We start from the raw sequence: 12990 nt of genomic DNA on the forward strand, positions 1-12990 counted from the left end.
GTGTCCAAAAAAGTTAAGTGGGGGTTACGGGGATAGGGTAGAGACGTGGGCTTGAGTAGGATGCTCTTTGTAAGAGCTGGTGCAAACTCGATGGGCCGAATGGCCTCCTTCTGAACTGTAAGTTCTATGATTCTAGAGAGGATGCTCGCAGGGTTGGATAAATGGGCTGTTTGGAGGACTGCACGTTCCCTCTGATTTCGCCTCTCCGTGATCCCGACAATGACTCTTGCTATCTCTTCCCGAATGAAGCTTGTCCATTTGGGTCAGTCACAAGGTAGGCACTCCCAAGAGCGATCTTTGGCGTCCTCAGGGTTTGAGTGGTCATGGTTGTCAATCATGCTCCTCTGAGGGCGGGGTTTGGCCACTCTAGTTTCTATTCCCCACTGGCCCATCCCGAGGTGTAACGTTCCCGGTAGCAAAGCTGTAAGGATCACATCTGTTACTCATATGCCAGGTGGCAAATGGACGACAGATCCAATCAGCTCAGTTTCCTGTTGGGTGGGGTAGGTTGAAGTTACTTCCCCGTAGTGTTTTTCCTGACGTCGTCCCGATATTTCAAGCTTTAGATTGTGCTTGGGAAGTCCTTAAAGTGCCAGCTGACTGGATGGCCAGTGCCACCAGCTGGCATTGCTGGTTACATTTTGTATTATTTGGTGCCAATTGGACAGTTACATTTTACTGTCACTAGTTAAACATACGAGTCTGGGAGGAACAATGCTTCCTGAGTTATTCGTGGCACAGGTGGTTTCAAGCTGAATAAAGCCTGAGTTGAATTAGGTTTAGAATGATTTTACATTACAGTCTGCATTGTGCAAGAAACCTTACAGATCGTGTGAGAACGGGCATTCAAGACTGTTACCTTCATTTGTTCGATGTGGACAACAGCATCATGGACTGTCACAAAGATCTGCTCTGGGCGAAGGTGGTTTAGCAAGCCGCCACACGTCAATATTTTCAAAACATCTTCTAGAAAACGCAAAGAACAACAATTTATGTCACTCCGGATGCATCAATGAATACCTCTTTAGAAAATAGCCTCTGTACTTCCTTAAACTGTCAAATCTCCACCTTCTACCAGTTCCGATGAAAGAGCATTGGCCAGAACCCATTGAGTTTGTTTCCCTCTCTCCACAAAAGCTGTGAAGTATTTTCAGCATTTTCAATTTTGTGTTGATCTCCATAAGCTAATACTAAACTGTTCTGATTCCTTTCAGTTTCTCGAGGCAGAATTTATTGCAGGAAACAGAGGTCTCGCCCGAGCTGCTCATCTCTAATCTTCGAGAAGGCCAGTGCAATAACTGGATAATGGCTGCCCTTCCCCTCGATCAAGAGCCACGAAGGAGGGGGCAGGAACTTGGAGAGCGGGTGGGGGGGTGGAACATGAACACCCGGCCCCTAAGAGCTGCCAGCCAATCAGAGGCCATGAGCTGTTCATACCTCACCAGCACCACCGTGCTGTGCCGTGCCGTAATGCACCACCTATGCCGCCCTCAGGGACTCTTCCCTCCCCACCTTTCAATTTTGGCCGGGTTTCCTTGGACGTGTTTTATTCTCGTCGCCAATATAATATTGTAAGGTGATCAACGAGGCAGTGCTAAATCACAACAGAGGTTTATTGAACTCAGAAGAACTATTTACACAGGACAGCACAACTACTAGGGGTGGCACGGTGGTTCGCACTGCCTCACAGCACCAGGGACACGGGTTCAAATCCAGACTTGGGTGACTGAGCGGAGTCTGCACGTTCTCCCCGTGTCTGCGTGGGTTTCCTCCGGGTGCTCCGGTTTCCTCCCACAGTCCAAAGATGTGCAGGTTAGGTGGATTGGCCATGTTAAATTGTCCCTTAGTGTCCAAAGATGTGCAGGTTAGGTGGATTGGCCATGATAAATTGCCCTTAGTGTCCAAAGGTGTACAGGTTAGGTGGATTGGCCATGTTAAATTGTCCCTTAGTGTCCAAAGATGTGCAGGTTAGGTGGATTGGCCATGTTAAATTGTCCCTTAGTGTCCAAAGATGTACAGGTTAGGTGGATTGGCCATGTTAAATTGCCCCTTAGTGTTCAAAGATGTACAGGTTAGGTGGATTTGCCACGTTAAATTGTCCCTTAGTGTCCAAAGATGTGCAGGTTAGGTGGATTGGCCGTGATAAATTGTCCCTTAGTGTCCAAAGATGTGCAGGTTAGGTGGATTGGCCATGATAAATTGTCTCTTAGTGTCCAAAGATGTGCAGGTTAGGTGGATTGGCCATGATAAATTGTCTCTTAGTGTCCAAAGATGTGCAGGTTAGGTGGATTGGCCATGTTAAATTGTCCCTTAGTGTCCAAAGATGTACATGTTAGGTGGATTGGCCATGTTAAATTGTCCCCTGGGCTGGATGGGATTTATCCTAGGATTCTCTGGGAAGCTAGGGAGGAAATTGCTGAGCCTTTGGCTTTGATCTTGAAGTCATCTTTGTCTACAGGAATAGTGCCAGAAGACTGGAGGATAGCAAATGTTGTCCCCTTGTTCAAGAAGGGGAGTAGAGACAACCCCGGTAACTATAGACCAGTGAGCCTTACTTCTGTTGTGGGCAAAGTCTTGGAAAGGTTTGTCAGAGATAGGATGTATAATCATCTGGAAAGGAATAATTTGATTAGAGATAGTCAACACGGTTTTGTGAAGGGTAGGTCGTTCCTCACAAACCTTATTGAGTTCTTTGAGAAGGTGACCAAACAGGTGGATGAGGGTAAAGCAGTTGATGTGGTGTATATGGATTTCAGTAAAGCGTTTGATAAGGTTCCCCACGGTAGGCTACTGCAGAAAATACGGAGGCATGGGATTCAGGGTGATTTAGCAGTATGGATCAGAAATTGGCTAGCTGGAAGAAGACAAAGGGTGGTGGTTGATGGGAAATGTTCAGACTGGAGTCCAGTTACTAGTGGTGTATCACAAGGATCTGTTTTGGGGCCACTGCTGTTTGTCATTTTTATAAATGACCTGGAGGAGGGCGTAGAAGGATGGGTGAGTAAATTTGCAGATGACACGAAAGTCGGTGGAGTTGTGGACAGTGCAGAAGGATGTTACAAGTTACAGAGGGACATAGATAAGCTGCAGAGCTGGGCTGAGAGGTGGCAAATGGAGTTTAATGCAGAAAAGTGTGAAGTGATTCATTTTGGAAGGAATAACAGGAAGACAGAGTACTGGGCTAATGGTAAGATTCTTGGCAGTGTGGATGAGCAGAGAGATCTCGGTGTCCATGTACATAGATCCCTGAACGTTGCCACTCAGGTTGAGAGGGTTGTTAAGAAGGCGTACGGTGTGTTAGCTTTTATTGGTAGAGGGATTGAGTTTCGGAGCCATGAGGTCATGTTGCAGCTGTACAAAACTCTGGTGCGGCCGCATTTGGAGTATTGCGCGCAATTCTGGTCGCCGCATTATAGGAAGGATGTGGAAGCATTGGAAAGGGTGCAGAGGAGATTTACCAGAATGTTGCCTGGTATGGAGGGAAGATCTTATGAGGAAAGGCTGAGGGACCTGAGGCTGTTTTCGTTCGAGAGAAGAAGGTTAAGAGGTGACTTAATTGAGGCATACAAGATGAACAGAGGATAGGATAAGGTGGACAGTGAGAGCCTTTTTCCTCGGATGGTGATGTCTCGTACGAGGGGACATAGCTTTAAATTGAGGGGAGATAGATATAGGACAGATGTCAGAGGTAGGTTCTTTACTCAGAGAGTAGTAAGGGCGTGGAATGCCCTGCCTGCAACAGTAGTGGACTCGCCAACGTAAGGGCATTCAAATTGTCATTGGATAGACATATGGACGATAAGGGAATAGTGTAGATGGGCTTTAGAGTGGTTTCACAGGTCGGCGCAACATCGAGGGCCGAAGGGCCTGTACTGCGCTGTAATGTTCTATCTTCTATCCCCGTAACCCAGTAACCCCACTTAACCTTTTTGGACACAAAGGGCAATTTAACACGGCCAATCCACCTAACCTGCGCATCTTGGGACACTAAGGGACAATTTAACACGGTCAATCCACCTAACCTGCACATCTTTGGACACTGAGGGGCAATTTAACATGGTCAATCCACCTAACCTGTACATCTTTGGACACTGAGGGGCAATTTAACACGGCCAATCCACCTAACCTGCACATCTTTGGACACTAAGGGACAATTTATCATGGCCAATCCACCTAACCTGCACATCTTTGGACACTAAGGGACAATTTATCATGGCCAATCCACCTAACCTGCACATCTTTGGACACTCAGGGACAATTTATCATGGCCAATCCACCTAACCTGTACATCTTTGGACTGTGGGAGGAAATCGGATCACCCGGAGGAAACCCACGGAGACACGGGGAGAATGTGCAGACTCCGCATAGACAGTGACCCAAGCCGGGAATCGAACCTGGGACCCTGGAGCTGTGAGGCACCAGTGCTAACCACTGTGCTATCGTGCTGACCAGTTGGACTCTCACACCATTGGACTTCTCACATCAAGGGTACATCATGATATAAAATCCCATATATCCCAAACCAAAAGGAAGATATGTGAACAGATGATATTGCATGATGATGATAATACTGTAATACTTACTGTTGCATTCTGCAAGATAGACCCACATGTCGGCTTTCTGACACTCCACGCACATCTGGAACAGAGGACCATTGGAGGAAATTAAATCGAGCTTATTATCCGGAGCAATGCCCATGCTGATTATATTTGCCTCAGACATCCCAATGGCATCTTAAGAGAAAGCTAGATAAACACATAAGAACATAAGATCTGGGAGCAGGAGTAGGCCATCTGGCCCCTCGAGCCTGCTCCACCATTCAATGAGATCATGGCTGATCTTTGTGGACTCAGCTCCACTCTCCGGCCCGAACACCATAACCCTTAATCCCTTTATTCTTCAAAAAACTATCTATCTTTATCTTAAAAACATTTAATGAAGGAGCCTCAACTTGTTCACTGGGCAAGGAATTCCATAGATTCACAACCCTTTGGGTGAAGAAATTCCTCCTAAACTCAGTCCTAAATCTACTTCCCCTTATTTTGAGGCTATGCCCCCTAGTTCTGCTTTCACCCGCCAGTGGAAACAACCTGTCCGCATCTATCCTATCTATTCCCTTCATAATTTTATATGTTTCTATAAGATCCCGCCTCATCCTTCTAAATTCCAACGAGTACAGTCCCAGTCTACTCAACCTCTCCTCGTAATCCAACCCCTTCAGCTCTGGGATTAACCTAGTGAATCTCCTCTGTCCTTTCTCAAGTAAGGAGACCAAAACTGAACACAATACTCCAGGTGTGGCCTCACTAACACCTTATACAATTGCAGCAGAACCTCCCTAGTCTTAAACTCCATCCCTCTAGCAGTGAAGGACAAAATTCCATTTGCCTTCTTAATCACCTGTTGCACCTGTAAACCAACTTTTTGTGACTCATGCACTAGCACACCCAGGTCTCTCTGCACAGCAGCATGTTTTAATATTTTATCATTTAAATAATAATCCCTTTTGCTGTTATTCCTACCAAAATGGATAACCTCACATTTGTCAACACTGTATTCCATCTGCCAGACCCTAGCCCATTCACTTCGCCTATCCAAATCCCTCTGCAGACTTCCAGTATCCTCTGCACTGTTTGCTTTACCACTTATCTTAGTGTCGTCTGCAAACTTGGACACATTGCCCTTGGTCCCCAACTCCAAATCGTCTATGTAAATTGCGAACAGTTGTGGGCCCAACACTGATCCCTGAGGGACACCACTAGCTACTGATTGCCAACCAGAGAAACACCCATTAATCCCCACTCTTTGCTTTCTATTAATTAACCAATCCTCTATCCATGCTACTACTTTCCCCTTAATGCCATGCATCTTTGTCTTATGCAGCAACCTTTTGTGTGGCACCTTGTCAAAAGCTTTCTGGAAATCCAGCTATACCACATCCATTGGCTCCCCGTTATCTACCGCACTGTTAATGTCCTCAGAAAATTCCACTAAATTAGTTAGGCACGACCTGCCCTTTATGAACCCATGCTGCGCCTGTCCAATGGGACAATTTCCATCCAGATGCCTCGCTATTTCTTCCTTGATGATAGATTCCAGCATCTTCTCTACTACCGAAGTTAAGCTCACTGGCCTATAATTACCCGCTTTCTGCCTACCTCCTTTTTTAAACAGTGGTGTCACGTTTGCTAATTTCCAATCCGCCGGGACCACCCCAGAGTCTAGTGAATTTTGGTAAATTATCACTAGTGCATTTGCAATTTCCCTAGCCATCTCTTTTAGCACTCTGGGATGCATTCCATCAGGGCCAGGAGACTTGTCTACCTTTAGCCCCATTAGCTTGCCCATCACTACCTCCTTGGTGATAACAATCCTCTCAAGATCCTCACCTGTCATAGCCTCATTTCTATCAGTCACTGGCATGTTATTTGTGTCTTGCACTGTGAAGACCGACCCAAAAAACCTGTTCAGTTCCTCAGCCATTTCCTCATCTCCCATTATTAAATCTCCCTTCTCATCCTCTAAAGGACCAATATTTACATGAGGGAGAAAAGAATAGAAGGCTCTGCTGATAGGGTGGGGGGAGGTTAATGCGGAACATAAACACTAGCATGGATCAGTTGGGCCGAATGGCCTGTTTCTGAGCTGCAAATACTTCATGAGCTTTCAGAAAGGACTGAAGGAGCCGAGGGTGGGCTTCAACCGGTGTTGATTTGCTTCCCCTCATATAATTATTCGCAAACAATTGTGCAGCGCCATTTTCATGATTTCAGTTTCTTCTATTTAATTTTGACAAGTGTAGAAAGGGTCATTTCCGCCTTCTCCAACTTGCTCTGAGTTGCTGACCACATCGACTGGCTAAACAGCCCCCTCAGTAATGGAAATCGGGTGGGATTTATAAACCGGTATTTGAGGGGTCCGGAGAAGATCGATAAGGAGAAACTTCCCCACTCGGGAAAGGATCGTGAACAAGAGGTTCCTTTCCAGGGATGTGGGCGTCGCTGGGCTGGACCAGCATTTGTTGCCCATGTCTAATTGCCCCTGAGCTGAGTGTCTCGCTCGGCCATTTCAGAGGGGGACAGTTAAGAGGCACCCACACGTCTGTGGCTGTCGCGTTACAAATCGAAGTGTTAACCATTTTACTTTACACTTTATTTCTTTCTTAAGTGAGCGATCAGAGAATGAGGAAAGGCCATTCAGCCCATCAAACACACTGCTGCAACTGCATATCCATTCTCCCATATCCACACAGTAACCAGCCTTTTAGAAGGTTGTATTCGAATACTCAGAGGTCGATGGAACTGTTATTTATTGAATTTAACCAGAGGTAAATAATGGCAGATATTACTGAGGGTTTCACACGGCACATCTTGCCATAGGAGGAAGTGCAATTTACATTGAATTACATGGGATCTACAACATAGAAACAGGCCATTCAGCCCATCTAGTCCATGCGGGTGTTTATGCTCCACTCCAGCCTCCTCCCATCTTTCCTCATCGAAATCTCCCATCGCACCCCTCTATTCCCGTCCCCCTCATATCCTTGTCTAGTTTCCCCTTCTCTCCATCCACACTATCCACTTCCACCACTCCCTGTGGGAGTGAGATCCACATTCTCCCCACTCTCTGGGTGAAGATGTTTCTCCTGAATTCCCGATTGGATTTCTTGGTGACTATCTGATATTGATGATCTCTGGTGATCCTCTGCCCCACAAGAGGGAACCTTCTCTCTGGATCCACTCCATCAAAAACCTTTCCGAATTTTAAACACCTCTGTGAGGTCACCCCTCAGTCTTCCTTCTCCCAGAGAGTAGAGACCCGGCCTGTCCACCCTTTCCTGACAGGTAAACCCCCACATTACTGGGATCATCCTTGTCAATGTTCTCTGCACCCCCTCCAGTGCCTCGATATCCTTTAATAACATGGTGACCAGAACAGCACACAGTGCTCCAAGTGTGCTCGAACCACGGTTGGATACAGGTTGAGGATAACTCCTCTACCTCACAATCATATTCCTCCAGAAATAAAGTCTGGTGTTTGCTTCACTTTTTGTTTACAATCTTTCTATCCTATGGCACCACGTTTAGCGATTGGCGTATTTGGTCTCCTTTGTAATCTGCAGTTCAATCCCTAACTCGGTATTTAGAACAATTGAATAAAATCCCTCCAGTGCAGGAGGTCATTCGGCCCATCAATCGTGCACTGACCCTCTGAGAGCCCCCTACCCAGGCCCACAGCCCTGCCCTATCCCTGTAACCTCACCTAACCTCTACATCTTTGGACACTAAGGGACAATTTAACATGGCCAATCCACCTAACCTGTACATCTTTGGACACTAAGGGACAATTTAACATGGCCAATCCACCTAACCTGCACATCTTTGGATACTAAGGGACAATTTAGCATGGCCAATCCGCCTAACCTGCACATCTTTGGACACTAAGGGACAATTTAACATGGCCAATCCACCTAACCTGCACATCTTTGGACACTAAGGGACAATTTAACATGGCCAATCCACCTAACCTGCACATCTTTGGACACTAAGGGGCAACTTATCATGGCCAATCCACCTAACCTGCACATCTTTCAACGCTAAGGGACAATTTAACACGGCCAATCCACCTAACCTGCACATCTTTCGACACTAAGGGACAATTTAACACGGCCAATCCACCTAACCTGCACATCTTTGGACACTAAGGGCAATTTATCATGGCCAATCCACCTAACCTGCACATCTTTGGACACTAAGGGACAATTTAACATGGCCAATCCACCTAACCTGCACATCTTTGGACACTAAGGGACAATTTATCATGGCCAATCCACCTAACCTGCACATCTTTGGACACTAAGGGACAATTTAACACGGCCAATCCACCTAACCTGCACATCTTTGGATACTAAGGGACAATTTAACATGGCCAATCCACCTAACCTGCACATCTTTGGACACTAAGGGACAATTTATCATGGCCAATCCACCTAACCTGCACATCTTTGGATACTAAGGGGTAATTTAACATGGCCAATCCACCTAACCTGCTCATCTTTGGACACTAACAGACAATTTAGCATGGCCAATCCACCTAACCTGCACATCTTTGGACACTAGGGGACAATTTATCATGGTCAATCCACCTAACCTGCACATCTTTGGACACTAAGGGACAATTTAACACGGCCAATCCACCTAACCTGCACATCTTTGGACACTAACGGACAATTTAGCATGGCCAATCCACCTAACCTGCACTTCTTTGGACATTAACGGACAATTTAGCATGGCCAATCCACCTAACCTGCACATCTTTGGACACTAAGGGGCAATTTAGCATGGCCAATCCACCGAACCTGCACATCTTTGGACACTAAGGGACAATTTAACATGGCCAATCCACCTAACCTGCACATCTTTGGATACTAAGGGACAATTTAGCATGGCCAATCCGCCTAACCTGCACATCTTTGGACACTAAGGGACAATTTAACATGGCCAATCCACCTAACCTGCACATCTTTGGACACTAAGGGACAATTTAACATGGCCAATCCACCTAACCTGCACATCTTTGGACACTAAGGGGCAACTTATCATGGCCAATCCACCTAACCTGCACAGCTTTCAACACGAAGGGACAATTTAACACGGCCAATCCACCTAACCTGCACATCTTTCGACACTAAGGGACAATTTAACACGGCCAATCCACCTAACCTGCACATCTTTGGACACGAAGGGCAATTTATCATGGCCAATCCACCTAACCTGCACATCTTTGGACACTAAGGGACAATTTAACATGGCCAATCCACCTAACCTGCACATCTTTGGACACTAAGGGACAATTTATCATGGCCAATCCACCTAACCTGCACATCTTTGGACACTAAGGGACAATTTAACACGGCCAATCCACCTAACCTGCACATCTTTGGATACTAAGGGACAATTTAACATGGCCAATCCACCTAACCTGCACATCTTTGGACACTAAGGGACAATTTATCATGGCCAATCCACCTAACCTGCACATCTTTGGATACTAAGGGGTAATTTAACATGGCCAATCCACCTAACCTGCTCATCTTTGGACACTAACAGACAATTTAGCATGGCCAATCCACCTAACCTGCACATCTTTGGACACTAGGGGACAATTTATCATGGTCAATCCACCTAACCTGCACATCTTTGGACACTAAGGGACAATTTAACACGGCCAATCCACCTAACCTGCACTTCTTTGGACATTAACGGACAATTTAGCATGGCCAATCTACCTAACCTGCACATCTTTGGACACTAAGGGGCAATTTAGCATGGCCAATCCACCGAACCTGCACATCTTTGGACACTAAGGAACAATTTATCATGGCCAATCCACCTAACCTGCACATCTTTGGACACTGAGGGACAATTTATCATGGCCAATCCACCTAACCTGCACATCTTTGGACACTAAGGGGCAATTTAACATGGCCAATCCACCTAACCTGCACATCTTTGGACATTAACGGACAATTTAGCATGGCCAATCCACCTAACCTGCACATCTTTGGACACTAAGGGGCAATTTATCATGGCCAATCCACCTAACCTGCACATCTTTGGACACTAAGGGGCAATTTATCATGGCCAATCCACCTAACCTGCACATCTTTGGACACTAAGGGGCAATTTAACATGGCCAATCCACCTAACCTGCACATCTTTGGACACTAAGGGGCAATTTATCATGGCCAATCCACCTAACCTGCACATCTTTGGACACTAAGGGGCAATTTAACATGGCCAATCCACCTAACCTGCACATCTTTGGACACTAAGGGGCAATTTATCATGGCCAATCCACCTAACCTGCACATCTTTGGACACTAACGGACAATTTATCATGGCCAATCCACCTAACCTGTACATCTTTGGACACTAAGGGGCAATTTAACATGGCCAATCCACCTAACCTGCACATCTTTGGACACTAAGGGGCAATTTAACATGGCCAATCCACCTAACCTGCACATCTTTGGACACTAAGGGGCAATTTATCATGGCCAATCCACCTAACCTGCACATCTTTGGACACTAAGGGGCAATTTAACATGGCCAATCCACCTAACCTGCACATCTTTGGACACTAAGGGGCAATTTATCGCGGCCAATCCACCTAACCTGCACATCTTTGGACTGTTGGAGGAAACGGGAGCACCCGGAGGAAACCCACGCAGACACGGGGAGAACGTGCAGACTCCGCACAGACAGTGACCCAGCGGGGAATTGAACCCGGGTCCCTGGAGCTGTGAGGCAGCAGTGCTAACCACTGTGCCACCGTGCCGCCCCTTTGCTTTACCAGATGTTTTCTTTTTAAAAATTCTTTCATGGGATGTCACTGGCAACACCATTCTAATTGCCCCTTGAGAAGGTGGGGGTGAGCGGCCTTCTTGAGCCGTTGCAGTCCGTGTGGTGTAGGTACACCCACAGTGCTGTTAGGGAGGGAGCTCCACGATTTTGACCCAGCGACAGTGAAGGAACGGCGATATATTTCCGAGGGCTGAAATTTAACGTTGGCGATTGGGAGCGGCCCGTAACGTGTTCATGCTGATAATTGGGAACCCACTGTTGCAGTGGAGGAGGTACCTTCGGTGCGACAGGAAAATCCCACCAGCAGGAAGCGCCAAAAAAACCCACCCACGGAAAGTTCTGGGCTCAAGTGCCACTTTCAGGACTGGGCACAGAAATCACGAGTGACCCTCCAATGGCGCACTGAGGGAGTGCTGCTGTGCACAAATGGGCCACCGTATTCCCAAACATTACAACAGTGATCACGCTCCACAAGTCCTTCTTTGGCTGAAAATTGCTTTGGAACTTCTGGTGGCTCTGAAAAACGTGGCATAAAATGCAGGTCCACCTTTCTGTGGGGCCAATTGATTCCTGGCATTCCCACATGGAACTGTTGGGCAGAGGTTGACCTCTGAACTTTGCAACTCTCGGCCCGGGCGCTGCAGTCAGTTACCTGAACAAACAACCTCGCTCCGGCTGTGTCAACAAATAAGACGCTACTGCAGTCGATTAAGACGGACTTAATCTTCTCAGGCTGATTAGCTGTCGGGCAAAGAACAACGTTCACATTAGCACTTGAAAAGACTTCTGAATGAACTCGCTGCTCTCGCCTGCGATATAAAACACCTTTCCCAACCAATTCTGCAAACAATTGCAAGATCAGCCAGCAATTCCTCAGATTTCAGGGGCAATTCTGGGCACCAGCAAAGTTGTGTGAGGGCAGGAATTGGTGCCAGTGTTAGCACTCTTGGTTCTGAGTCAGAAGGCACCACTTCACTGGCAAGGGTCCAATAATCTCTGAGGGAGCGCTGCACAATTAGGCATGCCTTTTCTTTTGGACATCAGACCAAGGCCCAGTCAGCGCACGCTGGTGGACGGGGAGGCAATGGCATAGTGGTATCGTCACTGGGCCCGTAACCCAGGGGCTCAGGGGCCTGGATTCGAATCCCTGAATTCAATAAAACTCTGGGATTGAAATGAAATGAAAATCGCTTGTTGTCACAAGTAGGCTTCAAATGAAGTTACTGTGAAAAGCCCCTAGTCGCCACATTCCGGCACCTGTTTGGGGAGGCTGGAACGGGAATTGAACCGTGCTCCTGGCCTGCCTCGGTCTGTTTTCAAAGCCAGCGAGTTAGCCCAGTGCTGAATTCTCCACTTCCCACTGCCGGCAGTAAGAATTCCGATCAGGTGGAAAACAGCGCACAATGGAAAATTCACAATTTGCGTCTGGCACCGATTCCATCGACATGGCGACCCCCGCTGACAGTGTTAGTGAAGTTTGAGCCCCACGCCGGCAAGGCCCAACAGAACCGCCATTTGCATGAATTTAAATCTCATTGGCGGGTTGGACATTGTATACTGCAGCCCTCCATGATGCTCCGTCCCTCTCAGGCGGAAGTCATGTGGGTGTGAATTGGTGGAAGTT

The 12990-nt window shown here is 47.0% G+C and overlaps 1 protein-coding gene across 1 annotated transcript in view; it reads right to left on the reverse strand.

Annotated features, from left to right (window-relative positions):
* The window catches only part of LOC140405354 (solute carrier family 26 member 10-like), a 221125-nt gene that overhangs the window by 121290 nt on the left and 86845 nt on the right, over positions 1–12990 (reverse strand). Inside the window, 3 exon segments of the mRNA XM_072493662.1 lie at positions 860–966; positions 4584–4638; positions 12019–12107. Coding sequence (XP_072349763.1) covers positions 860–966; positions 4584–4638; positions 12019–12107 — 251 coding nt within the window.

Source organism: Scyliorhinus torazame, chromosome X, assembly GCF_047496885.1.
Source record: "Scyliorhinus torazame isolate Kashiwa2021f chromosome X, sScyTor2.1, whole genome shotgun sequence".
Lineage (NCBI taxonomy): Eukaryota > Metazoa > Chordata > Chondrichthyes > Carcharhiniformes > Scyliorhinidae > Scyliorhinus > Scyliorhinus torazame.